Source organism: Eptesicus fuscus, chromosome 15 (assembly GCF_027574615.1).
Source record: "Eptesicus fuscus isolate TK198812 chromosome 15, DD_ASM_mEF_20220401, whole genome shotgun sequence".
Lineage (NCBI taxonomy): Eukaryota > Metazoa > Chordata > Mammalia > Chiroptera > Vespertilionidae > Eptesicus > Eptesicus fuscus.
This window is the reverse complement of record NC_072487.1, coordinates 75,205,107-75,221,609: the sequence shown is the minus strand read 5'-3', so window position 1 is coordinate 75,221,609 and position 16,503 is coordinate 75,205,107. Positions and strand designations below refer to the sequence as shown.

Here is a 16,503-nt window from a genome sequence, read left to right as displayed (position 1 = left end):
TTTGACCCCAAGGACCCTCTTGCGAACTGCTGCCCTGACAAATACTTACGGCTACAGCAGCTCAGAACAAAGCCTCCATAAACCCAACCAGCCAATCGCTATCGGCTTACATGCTTTGGAAGCTCATATATAAAAGCTAAAATTTCTCGGAATACGTCCTCTAAATTTTCCTCAGAAACAAGAAAAAACAAGTGATCAGGAGCAGAAATAGTGAATAAATGTACGGTGTACACTCCCAAGCCAGTCCTCTAAGGTAGCGACACTGGAGAGGAGCAGACAGGGATGCAGGCGCAAGGGCAGTACCCGCCAGGAGAGCCTGGCAGGCAAACAGCGGGCCCACAGCTAGGCGTGCCGTGCGAGACTCAATTACACTTCCTCCCAGAGGACACAACCAGCACTGACTCAAAACGACAGGACCTGACAGAGGCGGGTCTGTGACAAGAGACAAAGATATAGCTTAAGCCCTAGCCAGTTTGGCTCAGTGGATAGAGCGTCGGCCTGCGGACTAAAGGGTCCCAGGTTCAATTCCAGCCAAGGGCACATGTCGGGGTTGTAGGCTAGATCCCCCCCAGTAGGGGGTGTGCAGGAGGCAGCCAATCAATGATTCTCTCTCCTCATTGATGTTTCTATCTCTCTCTCTCCCTTTCTCTTTGAAATCAATAAAAATACTTATTTTTTTAAAAAAAGATACAGCTTAAGGACAGTGGGCAGCTTCATCCTTAATGTTCCCCTCGGGTTCAGTCAAAAGGAATCCAGACACAAAGAAGTAAACAGAACCCAAACAAACACCCCCTGCCCGCTGAGTGCAGCCCCAGCCCAGGAACGACTATACATAGCGCCTCCCCTGCTTGCAGTTAGTCAGCCTGGACTGCACTTACTCTGAGTCTTAAGCCCAGGTCAGTGTCAAGGTCACACAATGAGTCAGTGGAATAATGAGCCTAACAACAGGTTCCACGCAGCAACTGCTTCCAAATCCAGGAGAAGACATTCCTGCCCACGGTCTGCACTTTGCCAGTGGCCTCTAGGATGGGCTAGACCTCGGGTGGGGTGAGCTGAGGGGCACAGAGGGTTGACCACAGTATCCCGGAACCGTCGGTTAGTCAGCCACGGGCTCACTCCAGCTTTCATGCACCGGCCCGCTTCTGTCCTGGAGTGGACGGACGTGCAAGGTGCCGCCACTCGGCAGTCACACTCAGGCTGGCTCCCAGCACTGGGGTCGGGGTGGGGATGGATGTGTGCTGTTCCTGCGAGTTCTCTGCAGGGCAGACCTCAGCCTTGGGAACAGGCCGCCCTGACTCTGGAAGTGTCACAGCGTAAGCATTTTTCAAAGTACAGACTGAAGTATGCACTTGCAGATTAGCTTAAATGCATCCCGTGGCCTCAATCAACTCAGTGAAAGAACATGAATCAAGAAGACATCCCTATTCTAATCGACTCTGTCCCTTTCAAAGGGCTCGCGGTATTTACTGATGAGGAATGGGTGCTTTCTTAACAGTATGTCATCCTGAGATGGTGAATGAGTCCTGGTGTGCTTGCCGGACTTCCTGTTTTCATATTCGCTCTCTGCTGTCACCTGGTGGAACAAACGAGGAACTGCCTCATGTGCCCCAGGTGAGGACAAAAGCTTTCCTTTCTCTTTACTACAGCTGCTGGGGGACAAGTAAGACCCATCCTGGGCTTCACCTGCTGTGCTACCTACCCCGCCAGAGCTTAGTAAGTCTTCAGCCAATGACCACCCTCTCACGGAGTAAACCACCACAGAGACAGCTATCCCCAGGCCTTCTAAAAGCAAGGTGGAGAGAGACAGAGGGGCCAGATGATGGAGGCGAGGAAGAATGAAGGGGGGAAGGATGAAGCCAAGAAAAAAAGCACAGATTACATTTATCAACCAAAAAACATTGCCCTTGGGATTCTCAAACATTTTCAGCTGAACAGCCAGTCAAAAAACAAATTCAAATATTGAAGTGTACTATAAAGATGACAAATTAAATGTCTTATCTCTATATAATAAACTAAGAGAAAGACCTATTCTTTAAGTTACAAGAATAAAAGCAACTTACATGCACTGAAGAAGAAAAAAACAAAAACAAAAACAAAAACAAAAAACAACACAAGAATAGCTCCAAACTATAATTATACCCAGAAGGTGGGTTCTTATTTTCAGCTTTGGATTTTTCTGTTTGTAAGGTGCTTTACTTAAATTCTAGTTTGTGTTTTATTTTTTGCAATTTTCCTTTACCCCTTCCCAGAAGGCATGAGGGCTCTGGGAGCTCCATGGCTGGAGGAAGGCTATGCAGCATGATCTGAGCAGAAGACTGTGGGGTAGGCCTTGGGAGAGGGGCTCTGAGCACTGCTCGGGCTCCCAGTCTAGGCAGAACCCTCACACAGTGGCTGCGCTGAGCAAGAGCGTTACACGGGCCAGACGGCAGGAATCTCAACAGAAGCTATTTCGGCCAAACCAGAATACTCCCGAATGCTGTGCTCTAAGAACCCCAGGATTTTGCCCAACACAGGTGTGAAGCTTTAATCGGGTTTAATTCACTTTTAAGTAATGACCTGACATTAATTGAATAGCAAGTGTGAAATAAGATTGGTACCTACTACCTGTTTTCCACATTTCCTAAACCGAATCCACCTTACTTTTATAATCAGAAAACAGATCAGCAACTTAGATTTAACAACAAATGAATAATCTGCCTTAAAGAACATCACTATCAACCCTAGCCAGTTTGGCTCAGTGGATAGAGAGTCGGCCTGTGGACTGAAGGGTCCCAGGTTTGATTCCAGCCAAGGGCACATGCCTGGATTGCAGGCTCGATTCCCAGTAGGGGGCGTGCAGGAGGCAGCCGACCAATGATTCTCTCTCATCATTGATGTTTCTCTCTATCCCTCTCTCTTCCTCTCTGAAATAAATAAAAATATATATTTTTTTTTAAAAATAGGAAAAAAAAGGGGTAAGATCCTTTAAAAAAACACAAACCACCACTTGGAGACAAATATAAAGTTAAAAAAAAAGAAAAGAAAGAACATCTCTCTCAGCTGAGTGGTGATCTCATGGACCCAGAGGCAGCTCCGCCCTTCCCTTCGAGAGCAGTGCTCCCAACCCCCACCCGACACCGACAGCCTGGAGTCGGGACATTATTCCAATCAGCCCAGGAACACACAAAACATTTCCTTTGTGGCTTCTCTGACATAGGAGGCGTGGTTGGAAAATCAAGGAGCTGCAAAAGGGCTTTAATGGCACAACCATTTAAAAATCAGAGTTTAAAGGTTCTTTCCGCAGCAGGCTCACTTTAAATTAATACCAACACAACCACTTTGGAAGCGTGTTCCATCAGCAGGGATGGATGCTTTACACGTAGCCATCCCCATCCATCAAACCACCTGCTCTCACAGTCAAGTGCTACCTGGTCCTTCCAAGACAAGATTTCTCTTTCTGACTCAGTTTAGAGAAGGTGAAAATCACACGAGTGGGAATGACCTGAATCAGCTATGATAAGCAGCAGTCACCCCCAAGCCTCCTCACGCAGCAGGGCTCTGTGTTGTGCGCCATCTGCGTCGTCTTCACCAAACATCCCTGAGCGGCTCTTACAAAGCCCCCAAGCACCCGCCCCCATTCTGCTCCTGGGGAGACAGCCCAGAGACACACCCTTCCTCCTCCACCTCCCAGCAGTGCCCAGGCGCGTGGCTTTGGGGAAGGCTGAGCAGCCGGAAGAGAGCTCCAGGGAACTTGCCTTTTCCATCTGTTGCTGATGCTTCTTGTAAATGCCTGATTGACCTAAAAACAAACATTTGGGAACAAAAGGTTAGCTAACAAACCTGCACTCGCCTCTACTTCCAGGGCGAGTAATAAGGCCTGAAATCCTCGATTATAAACTCATATGGACGATTTTAGACTCTCCCTAACCATGCGATCCTTGATAATCACTTCAGCATGTATGGTGCGTAAGCCTAAGGTACAGATGCCCTGCTGACCAAAAACTGTCTGGCAGAGGCCTGGGCATGAGGAGACAAACATTCCTGATCTCTCTCATCTCTCATTCCTACGACTACCCCCCACCCCCCACTAAGACAATGGAGCATCATGGATCTCACCTGCTCCCGGGAGACACTGCGCTTGAAAGTCTAGGTCTAGGAGCTGTGCACGTGGCTTCATACAAACCCAGTCTTTCACTGACTAGAGATTTGTAACTTGGCTGAGAAATGCAGGCCTCCAGGGAGTCTCTTTTCCGGCTGGGATGTGCTGGTAACTAATGACTGTCATTACCGTTTGGGCAGGAGAACATTAATGTGATTAAAGCAGCTGCAGATGAGAGTCTAGGCAGAGTTCACCCAGGAAAGACCATCACGGATGAGCACAACACGGGCAGCTCCGGGCCGGGGGGAGACGGGCAGACCGGGCTGGAGGCGAACGAGCCCACCACTCTCTACCGGACTCTGAATGAATCACTCCTAAAGCCCCGTGGTCTGCCCACTTGTGAGAACCGAATGGAGCAACACGTGGAAGTAAGTAGCACAAAGGTGACACCAAACAAACGCTGCTGAATTGGCATGTCTTGTGTGTTTTTCGATAGGAGGAGTTTATAACTAGGGTGCTCAACCATGACTGATTTGAGACTCAGCATTTAAAAATGGATGTTTTTATGTAACAAAAATTAAACTTAAACAAATATTAGACATTAATTATAGTAAAGGATATGCTGTAAGAATGGGAGTAAAAGCTATGTGGTTCTCCGTGGTACCACCAGCTCAGATCTTAGTTATGATCAAGCAGGATGATGCAACCTCTGACATAATTAGAAGTGGGTAAACCATGGCAGGTGTGTTCCTCAAACAGTTTCCCAAATAGCTGTCCACGTCTGTTACAGCTACTGAGCAAATGGGTTCACACGAATCCTTAAAGTGTACATCAAGCATGTCAAACTTGAGGCCAGCCGGCCACACACCTCGTTTATTTAAATGAGGCATAAAGAAATCAATAAACCTCATTTACTGGTAATTTCTCCAATTGATCTAGAGCAAGCATGTCAAACTCGCGGCCCACAAGGACTATTTTTGCGGCCCAGCCAACATAAAGGTATGTAAGAAACGTTTTAATAAAAACTTTGTAACTTAACTTTTACAATATTGTGTTGCATTCATTTCCCTTACACGCCTTATGCGCAGGCGCACCATTTCTCTCCATTAACACTAGCACCAAATATTTTAGCAGCCGATTGCCACGTCATTAGTTTTGTACTGACTGGTTTCGTGTGTGCAACAGGAAATACTTCGCTTTGGAAGAACAAAAAAAAATAGGTTTATTTGTGTTACACTTATTCATTCGTGCAATTATTCAGTGTCTGGTAAGTTAATACTCAATAAAAATATTGATTTTTAAAAATGTTCTATTATTTTATGTTAATGATGACGCATTTATTTCAGCCCTTTGTATTCAGCATGTCTCTATCGAAATAAACCTACGTTTCTATGAAAATGGAAGCTTTGGTTTGTTTGTGGCCCACATAACCTTAACCCTTGCTTATCTGGCCCATGTTAGCCTTTGAGTTTGATATGCTTGATCTAGAGCCTCTAGACCATCCATAACCTTTCCAAATACTGTGCACTTCATGTCCAAATGTGGCTGCTTCTTAAATCTCCTCTCTGGTGCTTGACTTTTCTCACTGTGCAGCCTTTCAGAGTATTTACCTCACAGAAGCTTGCCTGCGGCGTCGGCTTGCTAGTGCTGTACGTAGCACGAGGCAGGCGTGGCCCCTTGTACCTCTATAGCGTGTCTGGGTCTCCCCGTGCGCCCGTGACCCTTCTACTTTGCTGAGTGGCAGGTGTGAGTAGTCTTACTCTGTTCCCGAGCAATAGCTGCTCTTTCTTCCTTTTGAAATGTTTGTGTTTAACTGATGATATACGCTGGGGGACATGATCTCAAATGCTCCCAGGACACTTCCTGCCTGAAGATAATGCTGGCCATCTTGTCACAGACACCTGAGTTAACTTCTTCGTGGGCAGGATATGAGGAGGCTGCAGAGATGAAAAATCTCATTCGAAATCTCTTCTCTGCTGAATGGATACCTGTACACGCATGATATATGATGGACTGAGGGTCAAGTACTCCCATGTGCTCTCTCCCACCAAGATGTCTCTCTGTGCTTGCTCCTGAGCCAATCAGGAGTGAATCTAATTGGCTGGAATGAGGACTACACTCCACTGGCACCATGTTCTAAGTCAGAGGTCGGCAAACTCATTAGTCAACAGAGCCAAACATCAACAGTATAACGATTGAAATTTCTTTGGAGAGCCAAATTTTTTAAACTTAAACTTCTTCTAACGCCACTTCTTCAAAAGACTTGCCCAGGCCGTGGTCTTTTGTGGAAGAGCCACACTCAAGGGGCCAAAGAGCTGCATGTGGCTCGCGAGCCACAGTTTGCTGACCATGGTTCTAAGTAATCAGAGTAAGTAAATGACTTATAAACCCAGGATCCTAAAAAATACTGACTTACGTGCATGGGGCATTGCAGTGTGGAACACCTCACCTCTAATAGGAAGCAGGAAAATCTACTGTTTTTAAAGTTTATTCCAAAATAATTCACTGCTTTCAAGGAGCACGGAACTAGATCATTGTAAAGGAAGTGTCTTATTTTTGCTCGCCTTTTCCCTCCACTGGCTTCCCAGTGGACCAACCATTTCCTTCACTTGCATGAGGCTGAACGAGGCATTTTCTCATCAAGCGCTGACCTGGCACTCACACTCCTTTACAAGCTCCGCACCCAACGCCTGCCATGTCCGGAGTAGAGCCACCGTTCTGAAGATGTCCAAACATTCACATGCTGAGAACTAGCACTAGGTTTTCTTTTTTAAAAATGTTTTTATTGTTTCAGAGAGGAAGGGAGAGGGGGTAGAAACATCAATGGTCAGAGAGAATCATTGATCGCTGCCTCTTGCACGCCCCCTACCGGGATGGAGCCTGCAACTGGCTTGATACCCAGTAGGAGGCGTGCAGGCATGTGCCCCTGGAACCTGACCTCCTGGTTCACGAGTCTTCCTTAACCACGGAGACACACGGGCTGGGCACTAGCGCTAGTTTCCTGTTAACGTACTTCCTCTCTCCCCATCCACCTTGGCAAGAAAAGCTTCTTTATGGGCCTCCGCCAACCCCTTTCCTTCCCAACCCAGGCTGCTGTTCACACAGCTGCGGAGCTCTCCCGCCCAGGCCCTCTCTGGGCCAGCCTGCGCTGCACACCCGCCGTGCCGCCAGGCTGGCTCCATCAGAACCCGGGGAACCGGACAAGACACAAAGCCAGGGTCCCGAGACGATTCAAACGGTCTGGGACCCAGGAAGCTGTGTGTCACACAGATGCCCGCGGAGTCCCAGTTTGGGAATAGCTGGCCCAGCCGCCGGGTTTGACAGACAAGCCCCATGGGGTGCACACAGCCTCCCTCCCTGCGGGTACTCACCACACCACTGGGAAGAGGATGGCCCCACAGCACAGCAGGTCCACCAGAAACAGAGAATCCTTCCACAAGGCATACTCCGTCGTCCCCTCCTCGGTGGATTCTATGATGATGTAGGCCACATTTGCCAGGACCTACGGGGCAGAGAAGTCGGTGAGGCCCCAGAACACGGGTACATTCTCACAACAGCAGCCCCAACAAGGGGGGGAGGGGACAATGGAGCCAGTAGGCCCCCAACCTATGGCCACAGCAGCACTCCCACGTGCTCTCTCCCACCAAGACGCCGTCTCTGCTTGCTCCTGAGCTTGTGACTGCTCTGGCCAGCAGAGTAAGATGGAGTGACACCAGGCGATGTCCAAGGTACGTCAGACAAAGGACACAGCTTCTACCTGGCTCTCTAGAGAAACACCTGTGGAGCCAGGGCCTTCTTGTAAGAAGTCTGCCTGCTCAGAGCTGCCATGTTGAAGAGACCAGGCAGAGAGAGAGAAGGAGCCCCAGGAGCCCCGCCCCATGTGATCAAGTCTCTCCAGCCCAGAGAAAGAGGCAAGTGGAGACAGCCAGGTGACCCAGCCCTGGCCACCGTCTGACTGTAACTGGTGGCACAGCAAGTCAGACCTCCCCAGCTAAGCCACTCCCGACCCACAGAGAACAGAGACTGAATGGCGGCTTGTTGTACAGCAGCGGGTACCCAGGCCACGCGGTTTCTCGAGTACCCTAGGCCTCCGTCACCAGGCGCTGCACTTTACTTCCTGTTTAGCCACAATGCCCAGGCTCCTCAGTGACTGCACCTCTGCTAAGGGCCAGATGATGTCATCAGAGACCGGAGCGACAAGAGCGGCCGATTGCAGCCACTGGCTGAGGAGCCACATCGCCCTCCCGGGAGTAACTCCAGCCCAGGTCCTCTGTTCACAGGAACAGCTGTGCTTCCCACGGAGGTTCAGCTGTGCCCGTGTTCTCCTCCCATTTCCAGGTAAGGCTGTTTGTGTGTTCAGTCTGTTAAGCTCTCTGCATGTTCTGAGAGGTCCGGCAGCTGCCTAAACCGAGACGGCAACATCTGGAAACCTGCGGTGCTCCTCAGCACACGGGGAACAACCCATGAGATGTTCTTTCGAAGACCACTGCTAGGTGTGGACGCAGTCCAACCCCACCCACCCCCACCCCCACCCCCACTCTCCACGAGGCCATGCTCCCAATCCTTGCCTGACGTGCTGCTCGCAGCGGTCATGTTCCACTTTAATAAAAATGCAAAACCCGCTGCGCTACATTGGGAAGGCTCCAAGGGCAGTTTCTCTTTCCGTCTAGGCCTTACACAGCTAAGTCCCCACAAAAGCCGTACGTCACTTGAATACTGATGCAGAAAGGATTCTGAAATGTCAGTCTCCCCCTGACACGCAGCGTCTGGCTCCTCCTAAAGCCCAGTCCATCCTCGCCCCTGTCTCTGTGGCTCCGCCTGCGAAGACAGAGTGGAGAACAGGCTTCCACAGCCTGAACCCCTCACTGCACGTCCTTGGCTTCCAGTCCCCGAGGCGCCGTGTGCGGCAGCGGGCAGTGACACTCTCGAAACGCCATGGTATGCAGCGCTCACTCCTTACGGAAATGCGCAGCGGCTCCCATGGCCAGAAAGAGGCCGTTTTACCTCTTCAGGCCTTCCTAGGTTAGTCCCATGTTGAAATGTATGTTTACTTGTTAAATGCCATTTCTCCGAGTGACCTGCCACATGACCGTGTGCGCTGCTCCTCCGGACGAACAAATGGGGGGCAGTGGGGAGGACTGAGCCCCGTCACAGCACAGTTAGGCCAGGAGGAAGTTCACACTGAAGGAGAGAGAGTGGCTACTAGAGGAAAAGGGACTCAGTGAGCAGTGTGGCAGAGTGGAGAGAGGCCCGGGCGGCTCATCAGCTAAGACCTGGGTGGCTCAGCACCTCTGTCCACTAGACAGCACCTCATACTGATGCTCTCCCCCTGGGCCTCCGTCATCTCTCTTTCCTTAAGCATCGAGGCAAGGCCCACCCACACATAAAGCTTCCAGGTCATTAGAATCTGGATGACCAGTCTTCCCTTGGAACCCTTCAGTTACTGGTGTGTACCATTTGTTTGGCGGTAACGTGTACCCCTTATTACTGAATGTCAATGGCTTTGTGGCCGGAGCTGAGGGCTGACCTGGGTGCCCGGGCTGGCCTCTTCCTTCCCTCTCCTGCCACATTTACACTGGGCTCCAAGATGAGTCCGGGTGAGAGAACAACTTTGCCGAGCAGAGGAGCTGTGCACCACTGCCAGGACCGCCGTTCACCAGGCGCCCTTTCCGCCCGGCTCCGCTCCAGTAAGACTGCTGTGTCTGACAACACAAGGCCCCTCTCCTGCGGGCTCACTGGTGAGGCCCCAAGCACAGGGAGGCTTTAAGGAATGTTTGCCCCCAGGATCTACATAGTGGGAACTCACTGGTGTCACTCAGAGTTTTAAAATAAAATCGCTATGTACTTGAGTTCCGCTGCTAAGAGGACCATTTGGTTACAGGACACACGGGTGAGGAAGAGAAGGCAGCAGGTCCCGCTAACTTTTCAGCAGCTCTCTATTGAAGGGCAGGTGTCCACGTGCCGGTTAAAGATGACTGACAGTCAAATATCTCCCGTGCCGTGGCCTGAGGCCTAGGCCTGTCCAAATTCAGAAACAGAACCCCCGATGGAGAAGCTGGCGTTTCTGAGTGGGCCACCCCTCCTCCCAGAGGCCTGGAGCGGCTACGTGTGGAGACAGAGCCGCCCACGGAGCGGCGCCCGTTACCTGGAGTGGGATGACAATCATGAAGATCTTCTTGTCTTTATCAGAGAGGATGTGCTTGATGAAAGCCCAGCCGGTGCCAATGAGCGCGATGGTGATGAACAGCAGTGCCCCTTTCAAACTGAAAAAGGAAAATGTCACACACGAATGGGCCTCTTTGGAGTCCCACCCTGCAAGTTAGATTCCACCGCTCATGCTATGATTTCACGTGCTTCTTGCAAAAGATAGGTGGCCAAATCCAGGAAGTTCATCTTAAGTGAGCAACACTTTCCTCCGCACACAAAATAGTTAGCTCTGCAGCCCATCACCTGAGCAGCCAGTCCCCACAAGGAGGCAGCCCCCTCCCAGGGGCACGCAACAGCCCCTAGGTCTCAAGTGTGGACAGCTACCCGTCCACCACACACCTCTGGCATGGCAGGAATCCAGCCAGGTGCCACAGGAGGGCGGGCCAGTCCACCTGGGGGGAGGGTCTCTTCCCGCCATGGCTTCTCCAGCACCTGGTAAGTCACGCCCCGGTATGAGTACGGCACGAGTCGCCCTGCACACTTACAGGTGAGTGATGTAGTACACAACAGCCCAGCCTTCGATGGGGAAGCCCTGGGAGGAGATGTAGTGGTAGTCGATCTGCAAGTGAAAGGCATTTCAGAAAGGCCATGACCGGCCCCGCCCGGTGCAGTCAAACGGAAATGCCACCGAGACCTCATGATAAGGTGTCTAGTGACTCACTTGTCAATTCACACTAAAGCTATTATCAGATGGTGTCTCTGTCTGGTATTCTGAGACTCTGATGTTTTACGCCCATGACCAGCCGCCCCCCTCCCGTCAGAGGCTTCCTGAGAAAGGCATTCTTTCACCTTTGGTTTCCCACGGATCTATCCCCTTTCTCCTAATTGATTTTCCTGATCCTATAGCATTGTACATCATTTCATAAATGACCCCAAAATACTAATACATACGGCATGGAAGACCAAAGAAAGAGACTTGGTGAAGGGGAGGGCCGCCATCAACCAGTGAATTTTAAACACATCGTTCCTACAAAAACAGAAAGAAAAGAATGAAAGAAATATTCCATTCTCCCACAAGACAGCTTGCAGCCTCGGGCATCAGGCATTTTTATCAGAAGGCAGTAAATATAATCTAAGCAAACCACAAACATGAAGCCTTTTTAACAAGTCCTTTCTGTCGCAGAACAGGCCTTGAAGGAGCCCTAGAGTCACCTCTCCACTGAAGTCCACATTGCAAATGGAACTGAGTCATGCCCGGAAGCGTGAGGAGTCTGCGACCGTGAGACAGAAATCAGGACAGGCTTTCTCCCCAGAAACCCTCGGGAAAGGGCACAGAACAGTGGACTGGATGGATCTACGGACACGGAAACCCCAGAGAACAGGGTGAGGAGCTACAGCTCACGGGGAAATGTGCAGCCCGGGGAGGTGGTTCGGCACCAGGTGACAAGGAGGGCTGTGCCCTCTTCGCTCCCCTTCTTGGCTGGAACCTGCCAACACCCACCAGTGGGGTAAAGCACCCACTTCCACTCCCACCCCCAGGCTCACTCAGGTGCCTGTCCGCCTTTGGGCTGCTGGGCACTACATTCCACGACCCTTTCCCACCTCCCCCAGGGCTGAACCAATAGGACCCCAAGACCATTCCGGAGAAAAATGTAAAACTCTATCAAAGAACACAGACTTCAGGAGGAGCCACGGGAAACTCATGCTTGGGTGTCAAGACATTCTGCAAAGCCACAGCAGTACAAAATGTGGACAGTGGGACATCAGACAAAAAAATCCACAGAACAGACATCACCATGTGAAAAACGCTAAGAATAGTATCTATAGATAGTATAGTTTACACAAATTAAAAATACATGCAACATGAATGAACAGTACTAATTTATACAAGTGCACAAATGTCAGAAAACACATACTAAACACACTTGAGTGGTTGGGAAGGAATGAGAGAGGGGATAGGAAATGAAGGGAAACGAAGGAGAGGGTCTTGCAAGAATGGTAAGGAGGGCGGCGTGCCCTGAACTGACACATGCTCAGTTTCCAGAACGATTTCCTCCCCGGTCATTTCCTGTCCCAGTGCCCAACTACTTGAAGTCAAAAAGGAAGTCAAGGCCAGAGTAGCCTGTCACTGTGAACAGCAATGAGATTTACCACAGGTCAAAACTGCCCACTGTCACCACCGCCGCCCACCACCCCGACCCCAACCTCGACTAGCTAGCAGTCCCAGTTAAAACCTCCCTGCCTCCCGCCTGGGGCCGTGATGTGATGGAAAGAACACGGGCTCCAAAGCCACACAGAACTAGCTCCAATACTGGTTCTATTCCGATGACCTTCATCTCTCTAAACCTCAGTGACCTCTCCTAAAAATGGGGCTACGGCTGCCTACCTCAAGGAGCTGTGGGAACATTAGCTGAAATAACCATCACCAGGTGCCTGACTCAAAACGACCCGCTTCCCTCCACTGCCCTGGATTCCCTGCCCACGCTCCGGGGCTCTAGGCCCACAGCAGAAAGCAAAGAGCCGAGAGGAGCCACAAATGCACAGCAGGAAATCTGGGTTCCAGTCCCAGCTTTGTCAGCTGACTGGCCATGGCTCTCGCTTCCCCTCTCAAGGCCTCAGTAAACCCAGGCAAAGATCTCTCAACTCCTTCCAGTGGGAGGGGCTGCAAGCCTCTGAAAGGCAGCGGCAGCCACGGAGTCACATCCTTTCCATGACTTGAATTTCCAACTTCACATGACCCGACCTGCTGTAAGACTCCCAGGGAAAGAGGATGGGGTGGGGGGCTGAAATAATACATTTTGTATGTGTACTATACTTCAATGAGAAGTTTAAAACGTTGTACAAAGTAGGTCAGCCTCATTTAACCACACATTTAAAACTGCTGCCCCCGTTTTTATTATTTAAGTGAACCGGTGGCCGTGGCTGCTGTATCACTAAGTAAAGGGAATTAAAGCACCTCACATGTGCCTCACATCTGCAGAGCCTCCTGATGTGCAAACCCCTCATGCACATAATCTCCAGAGCTAAGCTCTCAGAGGAAGCCGCGCCAGCTTCGCTGCCCAGTGTCATAGCCGAGCAAAAAGGACCGAGCGCGAAGCCAGGCACACAGGCGGCAACAGCGTTCACACTGGAATCAGCCCTCTCGCTCCTAGTTCTCACTTTTCTAATTAAAGCAAAGGCAAAACTTTCTTTAAACAAAACAAAACCCTTTCATGGCCTAACTTGATGGAATTCTTTTTGTCTTATTCACGGCTACTGATCGTCTAGTCCAAGTGATTATGTGGGGTCCTTCCCAGGTCAACAAGAAGCTCGTTCCATCTGCTGGTGTGCAGGGTCTTACAACTGCTCCCAGCTAGCACGTCCAGCACACAGGCCGCAAGAGATGTCAGAGACATCAATTTCTGCCCCAACGCTCCAGAGAAAGAGGTATTTGGGGTTCTTAATTATTACATAAATTTAAATTAACCCATATTGCAATACCATAGTCACACACCATCATTTACTTAGTTTATGGGCCTTATCCTATAACAAATACTTCACATTATCCTTTAACTGAAAATTGTATTTTGCTTCTCAATTTTGGGGGAGAGAGAGACAGAATTAAACACTAGCTCCACCGACATGCAGCTTGCAGCTGTTCTCCTCAAGAGCCAAGTACAGGAAGTTAAAGCCACAGGGGGTTCAGCAGAAAGGTCAACAGCCAGGCAGATGGGCTTTGAAGAGGTTTTCCCCAGGTCAGTATGGGAAGGACAGTAGCTCTCCCAGCCCAGCTCTGAGCTGAGGCCTTCTGGACGAAGTGTGGTTCCTGCTCTCGGCCAGGCAGTGGGTCACTGTCCCTCACCTGCTCTCAAGAACAAAGAGCCCTGACTGGGACCAATGTGTGCACTTGGAGTGCTGCACTGTGATCTCTTCGCCATGGAAACGCTCAGCTTATATACATTTTATTTTGCTTGTATATTATTGAAATCTCTGGATTTGCCTTTTAAGCAAAACAATGGGAAGTGAGCAAACACCAAGGCATGCCAAGCTCCTGCAGTGCCCTACGTTTCAGGGAAGATGCCCTGGAAGAGAACAAGATGGCTGGCGCCAATCCTGCCCAGGTGCAGAGCCAGCCCAAGGGGAGATGTACACATACCACCCCTCTCCAAGCGGAAGGACTTAAGGAAGTAGTATTTTACCGTCGTTTTCGAAGGATGTGAATCCAGATGGTCCCAGAAAGGAAAAAGAAAAAGGCCATAGAGATGTACAACTTAGGGAGAGGGATTTCTCCTGCAGAGAGGTAGCTCTCAGGATTCTTCTCCGTGATCTCAATCTGAAACCAACATGAAATTTATTTTTCCTTTTCAGGAACAGATCATTTCATATTCAGCACTTTGTAATCTTAGCTGTTTAACTTCAGCTTACGAAAGTGAGTACCAGCAGAGAACAAACACATTCTTAGCGCACTGGCTGAAATGTAAACACACCCAATTGCTTTCTAGTTCCTTGTTTATGAATCCTCTGCTAAGGTTCTTGCCCACTAGCCACACTTTTACATTAAGTGGTCTTAAGATCTATTTTTATAGAGAAACTAGAGGCCCAGTGCACGAAATTCGTACCTGCACCCTCTCGCAATCCGGACCCCTCGAGTAGGGTCCCTAGGCCTAGCCAGCGATCAGGGCCTATCGGGGCTTTCCTTCCCGCGGCTGCCAGCAGCTGGCCCCATCCCCGCCGCTGCCACTGCTTGCCATCTGTGCGGAGCTGCCTGCCAACACTCCCACCCCCGCCACCGGTCGCCTCCCTCTGCGGGGCGATCGCTGGCTGGCCCCGCACACCCGCCACAGCATCGCTGGCCCCAGATTGATCGCCCCACAGAGGGAGGCCCTGCACACCCAGCTGGGGCTCCACGATCCCGCCCCCCGCCCCCCCCCCCCATCAATTGCCCAGCCGGCCTGGGCCTCCCTCTGCAGGGCGATCATGGGGCGACGGCGGGGGCCCCCCGACCAATCACATCGCACCCGCCTTGGCTGGCCTGGTGCCAGTGCGTGTTATAGCCTGGTTGTCTGGAAGGTCCTCCGGACGGTCGTTCTGCTGTTCGGTCATTCGGTTGATTTGCACATTACACTTTTATTATCTATCTATCTATCTATCTATCTATCTACACACACACACACATACACATATATATATATAAAAGCCTAAGCGACTGTTACGACCGAATGACCAGAACGACTGGCCAGTAGCTATGAACCAGACCTTGCTGCTGGGGTCCTGACAGCCCTGAATCTGGTTAACCCGCACCTTGGACCCAGACAGGAGGGAGGAGGGAGCCCGATTCCTCGCAGAATTGGCTGTTGATTAGCTTGCTGCTGAGGCCAACCTCCCGTGGTCCCCCCCCCCCATTCCCCGATTGGCCCCAATTGCCAGCCAGGCCAAGGGACCATACCTGTGCATGAATTCATGCACCGGGCCTCTAGTTATAGGTAAATGCCTTTCATTTTACACGGCTGACAAAACTCACGTGGAACAGTTTCCATATGGTACTCACATCAAGGCTGAATGAAAACTTGTCATTAGACTGTAGTTTAGGTCCAGGACATTTATGCAAATAAAGACTGTAGAGGCCTTCCTGCTCATTGGTGCTGATGTTAAAGAAAAACTGAAAGTGAAGAAGAAAAAAATTAAAGGGTACCCAAATCTTCAGCTAAATTTTTAAGTCTTAGAAAGAAATCATAAATACTATGAACAGAAAAAAATATATACTTAAAGAAATCAAATTCTCCCAGAGCAGAATTTAAACAGATGTTTTCTTCTTCTATGATTCCCTCCCAACGTTGTTATAGCAACTTTCAAGCTAACAGAAAAGTTGACAGAATTATACAGCAAATATCTATAGACCCACTACCTAGATTCCACAATGAACGTTTACTATCCTTGCCTTATCACACACCTATCCACTGGTGATGGATTTTGGCAGAAGTCTTGCGAGGCAACCTAAGATGCAGTTATCTAGTTTTCAGGCCAACATATTATTTTGCTCTTTAGGTAAAAATACTCCTGAAAACTGAAGGAGGTTCATTTGATACTTGACAAGGTGAGGAACCAATATTCCACCTTGGCCGATGTGGCTCAGTTGGTTGGGTGTCATCCCATGCACTGAAGGGTTGCCAGTTCGATTCCCAGTCAGGGCACATGCCAGGGTTGTGGGTTCAATCCTGGGTCGGGAGGCAGCCGATAATGTTTTACTTTCACACTGATGTTTCTCTCCCTGTTCCTTCTGCTCTCTCTAAAAACCAATT

The 16,503-nt window shown here is 50.0% G+C and overlaps 1 protein-coding gene across 1 annotated transcript in view; it reads right to left on the bottom strand.

Annotated features, from left to right (window-relative positions):
• Positions 1 to 16,503, bottom strand: part of GPR107 (G protein-coupled receptor 107) — a 52,294-nt gene that overhangs the window by 15,327 nt on the left and 20,464 nt on the right. Inside the window, exons 8-14 of the mRNA XM_008152520.3 lie at positions 15,753 to 15,863; positions 14,404 to 14,537; positions 11,177 to 11,252; positions 10,771 to 10,844; positions 10,224 to 10,341; positions 7,450 to 7,580; positions 3,735 to 3,778 (exon numbers count right to left, since the gene is read on the bottom strand). Coding sequence (XP_008150742.1) covers positions 3,735 to 3,778; positions 7,450 to 7,580; positions 10,224 to 10,341; positions 10,771 to 10,844; positions 11,177 to 11,252; positions 14,404 to 14,537; positions 15,753 to 15,863 — 688 coding nt within the window. The remainder of the gene's footprint in view (positions 1 to 3,734; positions 3,779 to 7,449; positions 7,581 to 10,223; positions 10,342 to 10,770; positions 10,845 to 11,176; positions 11,253 to 14,403; positions 14,538 to 15,752; positions 15,864 to 16,503) is intronic.